The following is a 21,976-nucleotide window of genomic DNA, read 5'->3' on the forward strand; positions in this document are numbered from 1 at the left end:
ATTAGTTAATGAACAATACTTATTAAGTACTAATTAATCTTAGTTAATGTTGATTTCAACATATACTAATACATTTTAAAAATCAAAAGTTGTATTTATTAACATTAGTTAATGCACCATGAACTAACATGAACTAACAATGAACAATTGTTTTTTGTTAACTAACATTAACAAAGATTAATAAATTGTGTAACAAATATATTGCTAATAGTTAGTTCATGATACCTAATGTGTTAATTAATGTTAATGAATGGCATTTATTAATCTTTGTTAATGTTAGTTAATAAAAATACAATTGTTCATTGTAGTTCATGTTAGTTCATTGTACATTAACTCATGTTTACAAATGTATTAGTATATGTTTAAATTAACATTAACTAAGATTAATAAATGCTGTAAAAGTATTGTTCATTGTTAGTTCATGTTAACCAATGTTGTTAACTAATGTCAACACATGGAACCTTATTGTGCTACCAATAATTTTTTAATATTTCTATATATACCAGATAAGTACTGGAGATAACTGCCTATACAAATACGAACAAGTAGTAATGAGATTGCACAGGTTACTCCAAAAGGAAATTGTCCTTACAGTACATACTGTATTTTCCTTAATATGTGTAGTGTCATTTGCTTTGGACTAAACTGTCTGTTATAAGACCATTTATGTATAACTAAAGCATATATAGTTTGAAAACAATCCACACCAATAACTGCTACTGTAAAAGACGCAAGTTCTCATCAATAGTTTGATATTGATACTGGGTTTGGTTCCCACCTGCTTCAACTCCATAACTGATGGTATAGTTGGGGCAAACACTCATGCGTGTAAAGCGTCGAAGCTGCCGCAGAGCCCCTGGCATACGGTTCTCTCTGATGTGGGGGTTTATATCCCTGTCAGGGAAGCACAATTTCTCCAGCTTGACCTGACCACAGGAGGGCGCTGTGGCATTAATGAGTGTCAGGCTGACCTCCACTTTGGGAAGGAGACTGCACATCATTTTCTGGACAGGCATCAGGGAGGCTGTGACCTTCAGGGTGAGCTTCTTCAAGGAGCTGGCTGAGCTGGTGTCTGGAGGACAGACATCATGAGACATGTTTTTGTAATGTGTCCTTTAACAAGGGTGTCATTTATCATCGTGTTTCCCTGACAAGTTTTACTAAGACACTGTGAGAAATAAGTTGGTTCCCAAATACATACAACATAATTTAATGCTTACTTTAAACTTTACTATATGCATAATACTAATATTGAGCTTCAGTGATACTGAACACTGTTTTCTTTTTAACCTGAAAAACTATTCTATGAATGATAACATTACACCAGCAAAATAGTGAAAAACCTTCAAATAGTGCACATTCTGAAAGCAAATTTGAGTCGGGGTAGTTAACATATAACATGTCTATGAGCTTTTTTAATCAATTTAGGTTCAAATTATTTTTATAAATGTATAGTGAAAGTGTATATTTTAATAGTTTTTTATGCCTTCACTAATTCACTCATTTTAAATGGTCCTCCACTGCAATAAATTCATTTGTGAAAGTACTAGTATTTCATGTAGTATCTCAATTAATTTGAGATCATCAAATCTCCATTCACAAAAATGTAAAAGAATGAGCAAAATGCAGTTTAAAATAGTTTTAGATGGAGTACCTGTCTACAAATGTAAACAGATGTAACTGGCAGATAGGGAAGCACTGCAACAAATAAACTTCAAAATGTCCAACTTGCTACAAATCAGTTGTATGCTAAACTCACATATACTTGCAAAGTCACTCCACTCCAGGGTTTTGTTCATAGAAAGCACTCCAGAAGCCTCATCCATGTGAAACCATGATGCATAAGGAGGGGCTCTCTGGGGATTTCTCCAACACAGTGAGAAAAAAGGCCTCTCTGCAGGCGTTTCCAGCATGGAATGGACCTGAAGCACTAGGGATCCCTGCAGCTGACCAACATAGATGCTCTCAGAGTATTCGCTTTGAGGAAAATAAAGTCCAAGTGAACCTGTCCAAAATATACATGAAATGTCATATACACTGTATACATTGTGAAGATTAGTCATTCCTGACAGATTTACTTTGATTCCAGCTAATTTTAAAGGGATAGTTCACCCAAAAATGGAAATTCAAAAATGGAAATTTCAAACTGTAAAAGTGAATGTGGAGATTTATGGTAAAAAAAGGACTTCAATATTGATCTCTTTCTTACCCACTTATCATATCACTTCTGAAGATATAGATTTAACCACTAGAGTCTTCTGGATTACTTTAATGCTGCCTTTATGTCCTTATTATGAGCTTTCAAAGGTCTGGTCACCATTCACTTGCATTGTATGAACCAACAGATCTGAGATATTCTTCTAAAAATCTTTGTTTTGTTCAGCAGACAAAATAATGTCATACACAACTGGGATGGAATGAGGGTGAGAAAATTATGAGAGAATTTCATTTTTTGGGTGAACTAACCCTTTAACTTCTTGGCTATATTTTTTGAACACTTCGTTCTCAAAACCCCAAACAAACTCCACAGTCAATTTAACAATATATATATATATATTGTTGGAGTCAGAAGTTTACATACACCTTAGCCAAATACATTTAAACTCAGTTTTTCACAATTCCTGACATTTAATCACAGAAAACATTCCCTGTCTTAGGTCAGTTAGGATCACTACTTTATTTTAAGAATGTGAAATGTCAGAATAATAATAGAGAGAATGATTTATTTCAGCTTTTATTTCTTTCATCACATTCCCAGTGGGTCAGAAGTTTACATACAATGTGTTAGTATTTGGTTGCAATGCCTTTAAATTGTTTAACTTGGGTCAAACTTTTTGGGTAGCCTTCCACAAGCTTGCTGGAATTTTGGCCCATTCCTCCAGACAGAACTGGTGTAACTGAGTCAGGTTTGTAGTCCTCCTTGCTCGCACACGCTTTTTCAGTTCTGCCCACAAATGTTCTATCAGACTGAGGTCAGGGCTTTGTGATGACCACTCCAATACCTTGACTTTGTTGTCCTTAATCCATTTTGCCACAACTTTGGAGGTATGCTTGGGGTCATTGTGCATTTGGAAGACCCATCTGCAACAGAGCTTTAACTTCATGGCTGATGTCTTGAGATGTTGCTTCAATATATCCACATAATTTGCCTTCCTCATGATGCCATCTATTTTGTGAAGTGCACCAGTCCCACAACATGATGCTGCCACACCCATGCTTCACGGTTGGGATGGTGTTTTTCGGCTTGCAAGCCTCACCCTTTTTCCTCCAAACATAACCATGGTCATTATGACCAAAAAGTTTAATTTTTGTTTCATCAGACCAGAGGAAATTTCTCCAAAAAGTAATATAGCTGTCCCCATGTGCACTTGCAAACTGTAGTCTGGCTTCTTCCTTGCTGAGCAGCTTTTCAGGTTATGTCGATATAGAACCCGTTTTACTGTGGATATAGATACTTGTCTACCTGTTTCCTCCAGCATCTTCACAAGGTCCTTTGCTGTTGTTCTGGGATTGATTTGCACTTTTCGCACCAAACTACGTTCATCTCTAGGAGACAGAATGCGTCTCCTTCCTGAGCGGTATGATGGCTGCGTGGTCCCATGGTGTTTATACTTGCGTACTATTGTTTGTATAGATGAACGTGGTACCTTCAGGCATTTGGAAATTGCTCCCAAGGATGAACCAGACATGTGGAGGTCCTTAAAATACATTCACAGGTACACCTCCAATTCAGTACATCTCCTATCAGAAGCTAATTGGCTAATTGTCTAAAGGCTTGACATAATTTTCTGGAATTTTCCAAGCTGCTTAAAGGCACAGTTAACTTAGTGTATGTAAACTTCTTACCCACTGGAATTGTGATATAGTCAATTAAAAGTGAAACAATCTGTCTGTAAACAACTGTTGGAAAAGCTGTTATAGTTTGCTAATGTGAAATCTGTGGAGTGGTTAAAAATAAGTTTTAATGACATCAACCTAAGTATATGTAAACTTCTGACTTCAACTGATATATATATATATATATATATATATATATATATATATATATATATATATATATATATATATACATACATACAACAGTTAGTTCTGGTTCTCAAATCTGATTGGACGAGAGACGTTCCATGAGCACTGATGGTCTGACAACATCAGCACTCGGACGCTTCATTGTGTGTGTATCACTCCGCTTGTGTTCGTGCAGTTCTAAACTAAAGTGTAAGAGCAGTGCATATGTGTTAAGAGCTACTGTTTGTCTTTTTTTTTTTTTTTTTTACATTACATATGTTAGCCAGCAGGTGGTGGCAAAAGATCATTTTTGTGTGTAACATGAGCCAGTTGGTGACGTGAAGTGAATCCGCGTCAGCCAATGTTTACATACAACAGCGCTCCGTGATCGCTACTACACTTCTAAAGATAGGAAATAGCTTTAAACAGCTTTAAACTAACAACTTCAGCATTAAGGCTGAGAGCTGAGAGACATAACAGACTGACTGATTACAGAACTCAAGGCGCTTACCTCTTACCGGAGTTTCCACATTGGATAAATACTGTTTAAAATGGCAGAGGACATTGCGGTTTCTATAGTGAAAGACACTAGCGCACCTGCTACCGCGAAATACCCCCGCTTGGACGGCTATTTTACCACTGAGAAAGCTGATCTTCAGAAAGCTGACAGAATCTCTGCTCGGGAGTGGCAACAGGTGATCGCACACGCTCTCTCTCTCTCTCTCTCTCTCTCTCTCACACACACACACACACGCACACACACATCCATCCTTTTTATCCAATAACTTGTTAGAAACAGCACAATCCCTGATACTATTTCTGAAGTGACATCTTTGAATTACTAACGAAGGCTTGGACGCATCATTTGTTTTGAACTAGCAGCGGCAGGTTCTGATCCGTCGTGTAAGAAAGTAGTTCCATGCACAAATGCGTTTTTATGACCGTACTCAGTTTTTCCTAATTTTTTTAAATTTACTTGTTCATTGAACTGTTTTATATAAGCAATATCACACTCACAATCGTGCTACATGGCCCTAAATCAGCACTGCTGTGATTACCTATGGCCGAATCACAGCAATACTGATGTAGGGCCATATCGCACTCTTGCTCGTATGATATTGCTTAAATATATATATATATATATACACTGGCAGCCAGAAGTTTGGAATAATGTGCAGATTTTGCTCTTATGGAAAGAAATTGGTACTTTTATTCACCAAAGTGGCATTCAACTGATCACAATGTATAGTCAGGACATTAATAACATGAAAAATTACTATTACAATTTGAAAAAAAAAAAAATTCTTCTTAAACTACTTCAAAGAGTTCTCATAAAAAAATCCTCCACGTGCAGCAAAGACAGCTTTGCAGATCCTTGACATTCTAGCTTCTCAAATTGTATTAGTAATTTTTCACCTTATTAATGTCCTGACTATACATTGTGATCAGTTGAATGCCACTTTGGTAATAAAAGTAACAATGTTTTTCAATAAGAGCAAAATCTGTTCATTATTCCAAACATTTGGCTGCCAGTGTTGTTTTTTGAGTCAAACGGGTTCACAAATCAGCCTGACTGATTCAGTATTAAAGAATATGTCTGAATTTGAATGATTCTTAAAAATCCTTAGCTGGTAATCACAAACTACATGAAAGATCATGGAAATTCACTGGTCAAAAAGTATGGGAGCCCTAAATGTAAAATGGGAGCAATTTACTCAGTTCTTATAAGCTTTAATTTGGCATCAGCCTTAAAAATTATTTAGCATTTGTAGGTATTTTTTGCCAGTGGATCCCAGGGTGAAGAAATAAAGAGTTAAGGGACCCCCCCATAAGACCAAAATAAGACCCTGGTGTTTCATAAAAACTAGAATTCTAGAAACATAAAACAATTTCTTTTTTCAAATGTTTGCAGTGACAGAAACTGACATTGTCCATTATTTGTCTCCGTTTTCAAAAATAACCTAAACAAGATTTTTTTACATCGGAAAAGTCTAAATATGCTGTTTTCTGAAGGAACATAAAGATGTGACTGTGAGTGACATTGGCTGAGTGGATCCTCATTTTCAGGGGGTTGGAGGAGAAGGTACTATGCCCCCCTCCCCCCCAAGAGCTCTGACTTAATTTGAACACTGAGTAGGGGTCAATGACATGATGCTAATTTTTTGTCCAGATCTATTGTTATTCAAAAATAAATAAAAAATACAATTCAAACAAGACAATTACTTGAATCCACCTCTTCTACCATGAACATGTTTTCAATTACTGAGTTCAAAGTCATTGGGTTATTTTTACTGGGGCTTAATTTATTAAATGCCATGTGGTGTGACAGTCTGCAGACAGAGAAAAAAACCCAATCAAAGTCTCATTAAAAGCTCAAATTCATGAAAATAATTTTTTTTTTTTTTTTTTGGCATGAGTATTTTTTAATTATTATTACTTCTTAAATAAGCAGTGAAACAGTTTTGTTCAAAAATATTAATATTTGAAAAACTTTTGTCAATCAATCTTAATTCTGATGTAATCAACATGTAGGTTGGCATTTTGTTGTCATGTGACAAAAACAAAAAAACAAAGCATAAAACAGAGAGTACCCTCAAAACAAGTGTGTGAAGTTAAAAAAAACAACAAAAACAAAAAACATTTATTTTCACATTTTTATGAATAGGCACATTTCGTTCAGGTCATATGGAGTGACCCTGAGAACATTTCTTGATATTCTTGACTCAAAAGTTTATATTTGTAATATATATATATATATATATATATATATATATATATATATATATATATATATATATATATATTATTTTATTTTATTTTTTTATCTTGAAAAATAGGTTTAATTATTTTTTAAATGAATAATTCAGTTGTGTACACTCTTATGTATTTAAGGAGCAAGGTATGTATTTTAATACATTTTACTGCATTGTTACACCACATACATCATATCTTCCCTTATTGATCCACCTCTTATCTCAAATTTGTTGAACAACAGTTACTTCCATGCAAATGGGTAAAATGAATTCATCCAACACATCCGTTTTTCTATTGAAATTGTGCTCGGTCCTCTGTCATCGAAAAATTAAGCTTCTCATATGACATTGACACTGGTTTTTTAATGAATTTCTCATATGGTCAATATGATGCGGTCTCTGAGTCTCCTTGGTTTCACCTTGGGAAGTTTAATTACAGTGGATAACATAATACTGCCCAGAAATGAATCATTACCTGCAGGATGAGTGTGGATGGAGAGGGGGGAAGGGTAATCTATAAAACACTATAAGATCCCCATGTGTTTTACCAGTAAATGGAGATGCAAGTGTTCAGGCTGTAATTATATCTCTCCTGTGTTCCTGTCCGACGACGGTGGGCGGCCACTTAGGAACGTACTAATGTCATTAGCAGACAGCAAAACTAGATTTTCTATTTCTGTTGGTGCAGTTGAGGCCTTGTCTCTGGTTTCAGACATTGATTTAATTTAGCTGTGCTGGGATGACAGCATGCCGGATTGATGGATACAATGTGACCAACCTTCCTGAAGGATGGAGATACACTCAGGAACACTACAACCCTTTTTATTAAAAGCCTTGTCAAGACACAAAGAAAAAACAGAACTGGATAGTGTCCCTTTGTTGGTTCGCTGGTCATTTGTGCTGACTGAGGGTCTTTTAGTTTTACTCAAAGGAGGAGACACTCAAACTTATAGCAAAAACACTAAGAACTATATAAATGCGCACTCATTTATTTTTGTTCTGTTTATGTTGCGCTGACTGATATGGCAGTCGTCATGGTCTTATACTAACACCTAGCGGTGTGGATGGGGCATCACACAAAATGTATCGATGCCATTTTAGAAATGTGCAGTTCACAGTCAGCCATGATTCATTTAATATGAGTAAAACTGTCTGAAAAAAATTGTTGCTGGTTGCTGGTCATGTGATCTCAACATGGCAGCCTCAATTACTGTGTAAGAGTACATGATTTAAAAAATAAAAAAAAAAATTCATATTAGTATTCATTACTTAATATGTAAAACTTTTTATTGAAGAAAAAATACTGATTGCACATTTAAGGACAAATTATCCTGTTATACGACGCATAGATTAATAAATTACAGTATTTAAGAATATAATTTAAAAAAAACCTCTTCTGCTTTGAGTACAATGTATGAGTAATATGTTAGATTGCCTGGTTTGTGCAACATGTGTAATAAATATTATTTTGTAACAGATGTGCCACAATAAGTCCTGAACCAATACATTTAAGCAAATCTGCAGAATGCACTTTATGAAAATTCATTGCTAAAAAAAAAAAGAAGCTCTCTGAGCAGCATTTGGTGAGATCCATGTTGTATTTCAGGTGCATTTTTCAATGTAAGTCGATATGGTAAGGCTCATGGGCTGGGTTCATAAAGCATAGCTGCAGGAGAGCTGAGGAATGACAGCATTAATCTTAGCTGATGCAGATACAGTGTTGAACAAGCTACTGGACTTGTTCTGACACTCATTCATCATCCTGTGTCAGTGTATCAGATGGAGTGCTCTGAGATTCACAGCAGTCCTGATAGCATTCAGAGACAAGGAGTGAGAGAGAGACATTTACTTCATTTGCACTTAAATAAACATATGAAATCTGAGTCGTTGTGTTGGTCCTTTTTTGGACAAGGATTCCCAGACTAAGAACAAGGTAATTTAAGCAAAACCCCTTGCTTTGTTGCTCCACTGTAGAACTCTGGGGTTGGTGACTGACAGTTTTTATTACATGGCTCTCTGGAATACTCGATTCTGATTGGTCAATGGCACCATCCAGCAGTCAGATATTGCTCTGTAACAACCGAACATCTGGGGATTAAGACATATAAGACCGCTCATCTGGGCTCTGCGAGCTATCTCTCCTGCTTCTTGGCTCACTGTGCGATCTTTAAAAGTATAATTAGTATATTAATAAAATAATTTCAACTCAAATCATTGTTTCATGTCCATTTATTAGTTTATTTGGCAAGTAGTCTTGTAATAGGCTGAATAATGGAGTCAGATGGTCATTTTCACAAAATAAACACCAACAGAACTTTGATGCAAACCGGAGGCTGATTTCAGCTGTTCAGCAATTTCTTTCTTCTCAAATTATAATTACAGTGCAAATCAATATTTTATGTCCATGTATTTATTTATTTGGTTAATAGCTGAGTATTAAGCAGGAAAATGTACAGTCAGCAGGTTGTTATCGCAAAATAAACCCCTTCAGGGTGATACAAGACTTATTGTGCATTAACAGCTGGCTGACCGTATATTATCCCTTACTTAACGTCTGAAAACTCTACAAGATATTCCGGCAAAAGGATGTTAGCATACAAGGGATAGCACTAATTTTTACAAATATTCCTCATTGATACAAATATCCAAATATGTTTTCTACATCTTAATTCTGGATTAGTTAAAATCCAGGCTATTATGGGGTATATAGCATACATCAGACTGATCTCACAGTGAAATCAGAAAGAGTAGGTTGACTTTCTTTAGCTAAAATTGGTCTGTGTTTACTGAAATTCGAAACATTGCCCCCAGTGGACGAAGTGGTAAGTGTTGTTGGGTGGATGGGAACATGTAAGCTCTATTTTCTGGGTGTAACGTCAATGTGGAGTGGTGCCAAAAGCAAATTGTGAAGCGAGTTGTTTTCAGCTACAGGCAGTAATACAGTGAAGAAGACTTCATGTTTTATAAACTGTACCCCCCAACCCAACCCCCAAACGTAAATCAGGGCTGGCAGTAAGATGGTGACCCCCTAGGGGGTTGGTGCCCTATGCAGACTGCATAATATGCAAATAAGGAGCGGTGGTACTGCCTAAACCTAACCATCAGTGTAAAAATATAATTTTAGAGGGAAAAATGCAACCTCCGAATCGCACTTGCCACTGATTAAGCGAATGCGATTACTTCCTGGTTCCGATGCAGTATCCGAATCCAGGTCTCCCACACTGCTGATGCAACGCTCTTTTGGTCATGCCACAGGGGAAGGTAAGCACACTGGAGCCGATGCAAACATGTCTGATAGCAGATGGCGCTTGTCAGTGAGTCGGCAGATCCTAGGGTACCAGAAGTATCAGAAACAACATGCAGACCTCCCGTGTGATCATGTTGGCAGGACAGTATGTATACTGCGTACAGAATACAGGAAATAATATCAGCCGCCATTTTTCATCTCTTTCTTTTGGATTAAAAATGCAATAAAAAAGTTTTTTATGTCCAAGATGATATCAGGACATTAAGGTCATCTGACACCAATGTAGCAAACTACTGTTAGAAATGTTATCATTGAATAATGCTTTCTATGTCACATAATTTTTAAGAATAGTAAGCAGCATACAGTGCATCTTGCACTGTATAGTATTTAGCAAGTAGCAAACTTGTATTTCATCCTGAACATAGCCTAAAAGAAGTATGTTCTTTAAAGAAGTGTTGGCAAAAACCAAATGTCTCCAATAATTAATGACTAAATGTAGAGAAGGATCCAACAAACTTGAATAAATTGCTTTAACAACACTATTCATACTGTAATTTCAATGTATTGATCAGTTTGTCTCCTTAATTATTCACATAAATGTTGTGTAATTTAATTTAATGAAGAACAAAGTAAGCACTTATGTTTACTCTCAAGAGGACACACTTTAATTCCGATAGCTCTGTCTCATTGGCGATTGCACAGCTTCCCCTAACATTTCATAAGAAATGCGGCAATATGTCAAGTTAAATATAAATGTATGTAGAACAGCTTCACAACAGACGGGAAGGAGAACACAGGGAAGCAGGTTTTTCCTGGCTCAGGTAGGACATTTAATAGGCCACTTCAGTGCTTTACAACTTCACCAACTCATCAGCTTCACAGGCACGTAGGCATTTAACACATCAGCTTCATAAACATGTAGTCACTTAAACACATCAGCTTCATAAAAATAACAGGTTAAACGTAACAGCTTCAGGAGCACCGTGGCCTTCTTTGTGCCAGACTCTCTCACCCTCTCTGCTGGTGGTGTGGCTGCATATATGACGCTCTCCCCATGCTCATTGGAATTAGAGACAGGTGTTACACATAATCTAGCTCAAGTGCCCTTACCGCTTTCTCTCTCTCCGGACGGACGCTCGATCACGCCCCAGCTGCCACAATGTACAAATAATATGTACAGTATAAATGACATATTACTCTTTGTGCATTGTGATGAGCAGGGCGGGGTTGAGTGGCGTCTGGGCAGAGCAAGGCCGAGAAGATAAGTGGTGAATGAGGTCGACCTGTGTGCCACACCGGTCTCACGTTCCAGTGAGGGGCGGTGGGAGTATTTAAGGAGAGGAGAAAGTGGCAGAGGAGAGAGAGAGACGCACAAAGTTGTCTGGCTGCATGTCAGTGTTATGCTGAAAAGCAATATGTGTTGGAGCTGCTGAAAAGCAGCTGTGTTGTAGTGTTTAATATACACTGAAAAGTGCCACATTAAAGTGTCTTACATGTTTGTCAAGCCGGTTCCAGCTTCCTGCTTGCCCATCTTGTGAACTTTGTTACATGCATTAATATATTTTGCGAATAAAAGTGTAAAACATCACACATCACTATTGTGCTGTACGTTCAAGTAATACAATCCACTTTTTTCTACATGAATATAGTATGTTCATAGAAGTCAGTGGACGCCATGCTTCAATAGGGGTGTATGGCAGATACCTGTTCCATTCAAATCAGTGTTGCAAAAGATCAATGTTCATTCAACAAGAGGCTCTTAACAGTTCTCTGGGAGTCTATGGAAGCTACATGAGCACTATTTGCATTGGATCTGCATCTGATTGTTTATTGGACAGAGGGCTTTCAATTAATGTATTTTTGTCCTGCTTGGAAGCCTGGGTTCTCTATATGATGATTGGTCGAGCTCTCAAATGAGTGGGACTTTGCAACAAATGGCCAATAATTTAAATGGTAATGTATGTAATAGGCAGGTATAAAATGTAAAAGTGCAGCTGTCAAACACAGAGTTCGCAGCTCAGAAATACACACGCAGTTATTTGCAGTCTGACATAACACATTAATTTCAGCTTTTATAATTGGATTTTTTACGTTTTGTTGCAAAAACTGTTTTGAGCTTAGTTACTTATTTTTGTTTCATTGATTGATTAGGTACTTAGTTTGTGCAGTTTGTTCCATTTGATTTTTAGATTCATCATTTAAAAAGAAATAACTTCACATTTGTTATACATACACAAAACCCCTTTCGAGAGCCTTGTAAGCCCTACCAGTGTTTTAGTGGTACTGGTCAGGGTAAGAAATAATCTTTATCAAAGTTCAAGTAATTTGAGTTCAGAGCTTTTGCGGATGGCAGCTGCAAACTACAGCCTATCCAACTGATTTGAATCATTCCAAATTCAATTTATTTCCAGGCCGGAAGCCAACAGAAAGCAGTTTATATCAAGCTAATTAACTCATAGAGTCGAAAGCAGCAGCATTGGTTTTGTGACATCACAAGTTTGACATGAGGTTTTCTGGGAATTCTATCTGTGAAACGCAGGTGACGGTAGTTGTGAGAGGATGTTTTGGAGATATGGCTGATCACTTGATCAGATCGGGCTCACTGCTCTGACCTCTCACAGTCACATCATGGATCATGTCTGTAAACAATATGATGAAATCTGACATATTGATTTCAGCTCACAGGCGAATTGACTTTGAACCTAACACACACATACGTACACACATACACACACAGGACAGGAAAAGCTTGACAAGTAAAATCACGTGTAATATTAATTCTGCATTATGTGAAATATCTGCATATAATTTCCATCAGCGGTTTGTTCACTCTTGTTATGGGTCATAAGAAGGTGTTTCAACTCTCTTCATCTTAACCTAAAATGACTCGAGTCAGCAACTTGAAAACATTTCTAATGATGCCACAAGCTAATTGAATGACACGAGCCCAATCAGGTCTGAACATAAATAAATCCTGATAAGTTTTTGAACACCAATCTGAAAACACATGGACATACAGATAAATATGGTGTCCAGACTCAGCGGAAATCACCATGACAGTAAGGTTTGCATGATGAGCAACAAAAACTCTCGGTGAGAGAATAGGTTAATGGGGGATGACCCCTGGAGCAGGCTGCACAAAGACAGGAACTCAATTAGCTGAACATGCACACTGACGCAGATATGTACCATCTATGAGATCATGGGAGCTGGAAGAGAGCATGGGTCTTTCTTGCCATTCCCTTGAACTCAACAGAGAGCAGAAACAAGCTCGCAGTCAGAGCAATCCACTTTACATAATCCACTTACTCCTCAAAGGGCTCTATTCATGACATGCTGTATGTAAACACAGGGATGTGTTTGTTGCAATTACCATCCGTTCCCATGTAGCTACATGGCTGCAGCTGTGAATATCACCATATTCTTGTGTAATCTTGATAATGTTTCAGGCTGGCAATGATAACTTTAGGCCATCTACATTATAATCTTTGCTGATGGCGGACAAAACTTGACGCACCCCCATGCCCTTTCCGCCAAGGTCGATGTGCAGGGCATCTGTCCCCAGTGATGTCCAAATTGAGAAGTAGCAGGCCAATCAATAGCAATATTAATCAACAGCCGAGCATGTTTCAGCCGATAAACATCCTGTGTTAAGCACATGTAATTTAAGTAAACGCATAAGTAAGGGATCCCACTAGACTCTCAGGAGTTACGCAGGCAAATAGTGTGGTAATTCACAGGAAATTCAGTTAAGATTTGCAAAGTTAAATGTAATTCAATTCAAAACCAGCCTTGTGGATCATTAATTATGGTATGAATATATTGTATTTTAGTGTATTGTATGTCTTGTACTAAAGACTTGATAAAAAATTAATTAAATTTAATCTTCAGAATGTAATTAATTAATTAATCTCAACGTGTATGTGCATTAAATAATTAAATAAAAAAAAATAAAAAAATGATTCAAATTAAAATAAATAAAATTACAATTGTGTTGATGATTAAGAACAACCGCAAAAACCAACAACTGTCTTTAAAAAAAATTTAATAACCAGACAAAGGAGACACTTTGAAGATATAGTTAAAGGACTAATCAACCTAAACATACTTAATTACAAAGCTAAATGATTAAGACTCTCATCTCTATAACACAGTAATGAGAATCATTACTTTGTGACCACAACGACTTAATTAACTAAAAGGCTGCCAATTATGCTATAATTCAATACAGGACTATTATTATTGATTATTATGGTTAAATTCCCCTCACTCTGTTCTTGAAGTGCATTGCATGGGCCTCTTTCTTCAGAATATCACAGAGCCTCCAACATTGAGAAGGTTTGAGATGGGAGAGTGGTTTACAAAAGACGAGATTTGAATAATCAGCACAAACTTATTGTATTACTCAAATGTAACATAGTAGATTTCTATAAAAGAATTAGATAAACAATTAAACATTATATCTAAAGTGCATATTTTCCAAATACTACTTCACCCCACTCTGAAGACTTCTGGGAACAGTTAGCTCACATATTGATTGATATAATTTCTGAGGCCTATAATTACATAATTATATAATTACTATATTATAAGTTTATTATTAGTTTAAAATTTTCTGATTAGAAGATCACATTAGCGAACTGTTATCAAACAGTCATGACATTCCAGTATGGATACGCTGTACTGGAAACTGGATTGGACATACACAGAATCCCATGCCTATAATATGATCAATCATCATAATCAGAAATGTAATCCACCAGCCCATCAATGTGAGTATGGAATGGACATCAGTCATTAAGAAATCGAATTAAGAATCTCCTGTGGGATAAGACAGTATGTTTGAATTTACTTTGTAATCTCTTTTGGGATTGGATGGGACATTACGGCTCATAAATGACAGACCTTTGAACAACATATTCTCTTTGATGGTATCATTACCATAAGCAATTACCAACATTATTCACGTAATGTTATAATACAAGCCTGAGACGGAGACAAAACAACAATCACGATTAGACTAAACACAGAAACAAAACCATTATGAAAGCTTTTTGTTTCCTTTCTACTTCTTTTTTTCTGCAATTTCTCACATTTGTGGAGAAACCGTCCAGTATGATCCATTACTCTGAGGTAACCCCATGACAGAACAAGAGCAAGTATGTTCCTCAGTGTTCTCCTCCACTGCCTCAAACTGCATATGCTCTCGGTTTTTATGGCTTGTACCTGCTGAGTCTTAAAATTCACAGTGCATGGTTGAAATGGGCAAACGGGTGAATTTACATGGACTAGTGAGTTCGAGGCGTTAAGTCATCAAGAGCTGGCATTTCCTAAATGTTAAGTCTTGCATTTTAAGAGTGCAATGTAAAACCACCTCCCATGTTGGATGATGGAGATGAAAGGGAACGGGGACAGAATTCAGTATTTTGATGTCAAGAGTGTATGTGCACTTTAGAATGTCTGAATATGGTTGATTTGAATGAGACTTCTTAGAAGAGCAATATCACAAACCAATTGCCAGCCACAAGATTTTAGCACCCCACCCCCTCCAAGCATAAACAGACCATCAGACAGTCTTAACTAAGCCATTGTATTGGTTGCTCATTGTTGTAAATGATCAGTCAAACATACCACGCATCAATAACCACTAGAAAATAACATGTAAAGAGAGCACCGAATGCCCTTGGGACACAGTTTCAATCAATGTCTTCTTGTCCTTCCACCAAAGCAAATTAGATTCCACAGATGCATGGGATAGAAATGTGACCCATAACTAGCTGAAGGATCTGGGATAGAACTTTAAGGTACAGACGCTGTGGACTGAACAATCCCCTCAAAACTTGGTCACTTGGTCATTTGGTTTGTGATAGACTTATTATAGTTGATGTAACATGGATAATTGTAAAATCAACAGTATTCTTAGTCTTCACCATGAAATCGAATCTGCCCAGAACAATACAGATTTAGTTGATTTTTATCGAACTGTTAAATTGTAATGCCAATAAACCTTAAAGCTAAAGTGTGTAATTTTGCTTTAAACAATGTTTACATTTGCAATTCCATTTGGTGGCGGTAGTGATGCAGAAAATACATACTTCAGCTTTAAGGTGATAATTTGTATGTATGTTTTTCAAATTTGTTCAATGATTTTTTTCATATTCCAGCTTAATATGCAGAGACAACTATAAGTAACTTGAAGCCATTCATAGGTTGATTTCCCCTATAATAATAACACTGTGGCTTTGTGGTGTTTTCAACATAGCTGTATTTTTTGAGCATCATGACCAGCCCGACATAGCAGCATTGGCTCAACCAATGGTGTGAGTTTGGGGATGGGCTGTCTGTATGGCTGACCAATAGAAGACAGGGGGAGTGTTTGGGAAACCTGTTTGAAAAGAATCACTGTTTTTTTTTTTTTTTTTTTTTTTCAATTTGATTAAGTGACACTACTGAACCAGAAATTATACATATTACCTTTAAGTAATATTAATTTAAGTTTTAATAATAAAATCAATTAAATTAAGATGTAATACATACAGGTCTACTTCTTTAAAGGTTTCAAACTTTGATCCAACTGGAAAAGGCCTAGATTTTCTTTTCCCTTTCTTTTAGGCCTGAACAATCTGCATACAGTAAAATAAAAGTAACCCCACTATAAAAATTCTTAAACCATCTTAGTGTTTTTCCAATCATGCTGAAAATTGGCATGATTTATAAGCTTTTCTTTGAGCAACTCAAGACACAAGCCAAACTAAACCATATAATTTAATAAAGTTGGAAATAAAAAAGTCTAAAGTATCAAATGTGGTTTATTGGTCTGCTCTGTCTCAAAAGCACTGACAGTTGACAAAAAATGTTGTGCTAATGCAGGATGGAGTGAGGGGTGAGGGACTGCAAGGTGGCTTGAACTTGATTCCCTATGTTGCTTCCCATCGGATGGGCAATCTCTTGTGGCCTGATCATGAGAAAATACCACTTGGGTGAGGGTTGAAAAGGTCAAAAGTCATGACACTCCAACAGATAAAGTAACCTGGTCAAAGCAGTGCATCAACAAATCAATGCCTCACATAATACACGACATGGGTTCTGGACTTATTTTATGCAAACAACCACCATGATGGAGAGCTATGGACAGCTGTGTGACTGTAGGAGTCAAAGGATTTATTTGATTATCAATCACATATGTACTCTCCTTCATATAAAAACCTCATAGCCTTATTAGTTGTCCATTTTATTAAGTCATTACTTTAAACATTTAGAACTTATTCTAAGAGGCATTTTAAAAAAAATCGCAATAAATAGTAATTTATTTTCCTAATTTTTACATATTTCTTAACATTTATTTTTTTATTTCCACATGGAGCATTGACTTATTCAGAAATGAACAGATAAGATGACAATGATAAAAATGCATTTAAAATGAATTTATCTCTTTTGATGTCTGTCGTATATGTATTGAGACTTCTGCCATACATACAACATAAATTTGAACTATAATTCAACTTGGCGACTTCAGTGCCAAGAAAGTAAACTTAAATAGTCATTATTGGAGGGTTTAAAAGCAGAAATGTGAAGCTTATAATTTTATAAAAGCACTTACATTAATCCTTCTGTTAAAACTTGCTGTTTAAATCGTAATTTTTACAGTCATTTAAGATTTTAGGTGTTGTTGACATTACATCGTCATGGCAACGAAGATGTACAATTGGCTATAACTTTACACAGAAAAGGTTAGTAAGCGATTTTACCTCACTAAAATCATGTTAATACGCATATTGTTTACGTCTTGTGACAAATATTTAAATAGTGACTATTTTAACATGAAACAATTGGCCCCCATTCACTTCCATTGTAAGTGACTCACTGTAACCCAGATTTTAGCTTTTTTCAAAGAAAAGGAGGGACGAGTCTAAATTAATTTTTGTGGTAATCAATATTATGCAACAAATGCAGTGAATTGAGCTTAACTTGTATTGAACCTGCAACATTCCTTTAAGCTTTGCTCTCATTGGTCTTATAAAAAAATAAACAGGAAGTTTAACACTCTTATTCGAGAAAATGACACAAACAGGTTATATATCGGTGTAAAATTGCTTGTTACACTACTGATGACTCATTTATGGACAGACAACTGTACAGCACAGCCAAACAAACTGTAGTTTAAATGTCAACCCATCAAAGCAAACATGGAGACACCAGACAATAATACAAGATTACGTCTGTCCTCAGTATGAACGAAACCCATTGCTTTTGTCATCATCCATTTTCATTGGATGGTGTGTCATAAAATAGATGAGATCCATTTTGCAGGAGGTGCTGCCAACCATCCTGTGTCTTTAATGTGGGGTTTTAAGCCTCATCTGTTATCAGGTGCTGTGTGCTCTATTATTTTACTGCCAGTATTTTCCTTTCGGAGGCAAACACATTGTGTTTGCCGAAGCACACCTGCTGCACACCTGCCCTCTGACCACCTCTCAGCACCAGGCTTTTGTTTTTCCTCACGGCAAAGAATCAAGGTGCCTCCGCACCATCTCTAACAAAGAGCCATTCAACAGGATGAAATCTAATCTTATTGTTCTTTAAATCCTGGTCATTATCATAAGGTAATATTCACGTCAATTGTTTGTTTAATGTAAATTCTAAAATGTATAGTTAATTCATGAATCAAAATTAAACTCTTCGCATGCTAACCCACCGAAAAAATAAAGACAACCAAAGAATGAGTCACTGACCCCAGATAAAAGTGGACAGGCAAAATTGAGCACATTTAAATAAATAAACACACAGACACACCCATACATAAATGGTCAAATCTGTTCAGAAAATTATGAATGGTAGGATAAAATTATTATTAATTTATATAGTTTCAAAATCATGAAAAAAAAAAATCAACATGAAAAACGTGATGTCTCTTTGTTTCTTTCTACATATGAACATATTTTATGGTAACAGTTTACTTTTCATAGTCTTTTTTACTCACTAAAATGTCTTTTTATTACAGTAATTATTTAATAAGCACTGTAATCCCCATTCAACCCATCCATTATGACCATGCAACACAATGCAATCTGTATTATTCTATCTAGTGACATCATCATTATCAAAAAGGTCAAATGTAGTCTGTAATTCACCTTACATGACAACATAAACAACTACATGTCTACATGTTGCATTTAAAGAATTCAGAATAAACTCCTTCCGATAGGACTTAATAATACTGGTGCTAAATTTTGCAATTGAATTTATAATTCTTGATAGTTCATTGGACGGATGAAAACATGATAAATCAAACATACTATAAAAATGCAATTTCACATAGCTGAAAGATTTATTTAACATCAGTATAGTATGTTGCTGTAGTCTGCATTGGGACAGAATGTAGTTTTATTTGTCTTCACATCAACTTACTTTTGACTGTCAGAGATAAGTTTTACATTTAGTTCTCATTAAACAACCTCTGCACCATAATCGCCATTCTGGAACCACAGCTAATGAGCTAAGATAGATATGCAACACTAAAGCATTCACACACACTGCCAATTGTCTTCAGAATGACCAGAATAGCTGTTAAACCTCCGCCATGTTCCACTTTTGTCTGTATTCAAGCTATGACCATTCCCTAATAATGCAACTGGCCACACACTGAGATTTAGAATCTATTCAGGAACGAGTTAGAATTTAACTCTAGTTATTTTGAGAGAGAGGTGTTAGAACAGTTGGACAGAGGGGTTTTAAATGGGATTAAAATATAATAATGTATAGGCTCATTCATATTGCTTGCACGGACCATGTGGCTGGCTTGCATGTATTTTGGCTTCAGTACCAGACTGCCCCTATGAAACTGTATGTTAGATCTCTCCAGTAATGCTCAGTGTTCTGTGTGTGTGTAGCAGTTAAAGTGCCCCTTGGTAATTCAGAGGAATTCTGTATTGTCTGTTGTATGTTAAGCATAACAACCATACATTTAACTATTATTTACAGTCTACACCATGGTTACATATAAAATATAATGTGAAATCAAACAAAATGAAAGACAATATAGTAAAAGTAAATGAAAAATAAAACCTCAATGATATAAAAATAATTTAGGATCAGTTTTTTTAAACTGTGTATTGTTATTAAAAATTGAGACAATAACTATGAAAACACCACTTTGCTCAAGAGCAATCTTTCAAATACATAATTTCCAAAAAGTAAAACTGACTCATTACTATCTCTTTGCTGCTTTTACATCTAAATACACTTTTCGACAAATAAAACGACACAGAATAACCTATATGATTTCCATGAGTCAAAAACTTCAGTGGGAAAACTTCATATAAATCTTAAAAAATATAATTTTGTAGAGTTTCCGCCTTCATTGTTTACTCCAATGTTTCAAGATTGTATCTATTAAATAAGGTCCCATATTCTAATACTCAACGGAAAAAAAAAAAAAAAAAAAAAAAACAAGAAAAAAAAAAAAAACAGCCACAAAGAGACGTTTAGTTGTTATATTATCATTGCATGGACCATGGTGTCACAAATCCTAGTGAGCTGCCTACCTAGACAGCATAATAGCCATAATAGGCGCACGCAGCATGTTTAGGTATCACGCGCGTTCCTTGCAGCTGAAATGCTACACGCCTCTCTGATGCCCATAATGCTGCACGCGCCTGTGCTGCTCCCAAAAAGGTTTTGGCACACAACCCACATGTTGTCACAGGTTACTAAGGATGCACGCTTCAGGCGTCAATTCTATTTAACTTAAAGTACAAGTGTATCGCCCAAACACTTTTTTCTTTACAGTAATACACATTATTCCAGTTAACAATTAGCTTAGACTTCGCGTAAGGTAAAGTAAAATCCTTACCTTTAGAAAGGAGAAGCAGGACCACTGCGATGTCTCCCCACACGATTCCACGCGCTATGCCCATACTTGTCAATCATAAGTGTAATTTCAAAATGAACAGGCAACACAAATGCATGTGAAAGAGGTGAAAGAGGTGAAAGTCTCTTTTGAATCTGTAAAAAGCAGAACTGTAGAATGTTTACGCTTTGCGCGCGAAGGAGCCACAAAAGTCCTTAACCTGAGTATCCAATTGACGGGTCGGTGACTGCAGCGCTGCTGCTGCTGCTGCTGGACAGCCAGCACACACACAGAGCGCAGCAGGGGGAGGTTCACATCACATCCAGCCAATTTCCTCAGATGTGTGTTCCGGTCCTGAATCACATCAGCGGCTGTCCAATGAACCAAAGCGTCCTGATGAATTCAAACTAAATTGCAGTTAAATTCTTAAGGCATTCAAAAAGGTAATTCTGGACAATTTGACTGTTTGGCTCTCTATCATGTAATGAAAGCATTTTATTATTCATTATTAATCATTTTAATAAACATGGTCAATTCATTTTAATTTTACAGTGCAGACACATGTATACCCCATACAGCACAAGCAACTCACGCAGTAAAAAATGTTTTGTCAGGTCACCTAAAAAATGAGCTCTATGTAGTAACATTTATATGAACTGTTTTTTATTCAATTCAAAATGTTAATTTGTCTGACTAAATCAACCTGAGAAATCAGGTTACACCAACAAAAGTAAATTTTAGGTGAGATCAAGTAGAAATAGAACACTGAGGTAACAACTGCAGGTTACACCACTTTTCTCAGTGTGCGGTAAAGAATAATTGGATGGTAGATACATTGACTGTGCTTTATAAGCAGAAATAATAAAAAAATGTCTGGTCTTTTACAGACAAAACGTGCATGCACAAATAGGTTAAACTAGGTTTATCTATATAGGTTAACGTTTTTACAGTCGCTTTAGGGTTTACTGGTGTTGCGTTGTCATGGCAACGAAGTTGTAACATTGGCTATAACTTTACACAGAAAAGGTTAGCACTATAAATGATTTGCACCAAAATAATATTAACACATATTGTTTACATTTAGTGGCTCTACTTTTGAAACAGTGAGTATTTTATTCTTTA

The 21,976-nt window shown here is 36.1% G+C and overlaps 1 protein-coding gene across 1 annotated transcript in view; it reads right to left on the minus strand.

Moving 5' to 3' along the window:
- LOC127414257 (proto-oncogene tyrosine-protein kinase receptor Ret-like) overlaps positions 1–21,085 on the minus strand; it is a 33,381-nt gene extending 12,296 nt beyond the window's left edge. Inside the window, exons 1-3 of the mRNA XM_051652160.1 lie at positions 20,858–21,085; positions 1,760–2,005; positions 779–1,072 (exon numbers count right to left, since the gene is read on the minus strand). Coding sequence (XP_051508120.1) covers positions 779–1,072; positions 1,760–2,005; positions 20,858–20,921 — 604 coding nt within the window. The 5' untranslated portion in view covers positions 20,922–21,085. The remainder of the gene's footprint in view (positions 1–778; positions 1,073–1,759; positions 2,006–20,857) is intronic.
- Between the last annotated feature and the right edge of the window lie 891 nt (positions 21,086–21,976).

The sequence above is a fragment of the Myxocyprinus asiaticus genome, chromosome 23, assembly GCF_019703515.2.
Source record: "Myxocyprinus asiaticus isolate MX2 ecotype Aquarium Trade chromosome 23, UBuf_Myxa_2, whole genome shotgun sequence".
Taxonomy (NCBI): Eukaryota; Metazoa; Chordata; class Actinopteri; order Cypriniformes; family Catostomidae; genus Myxocyprinus; species Myxocyprinus asiaticus.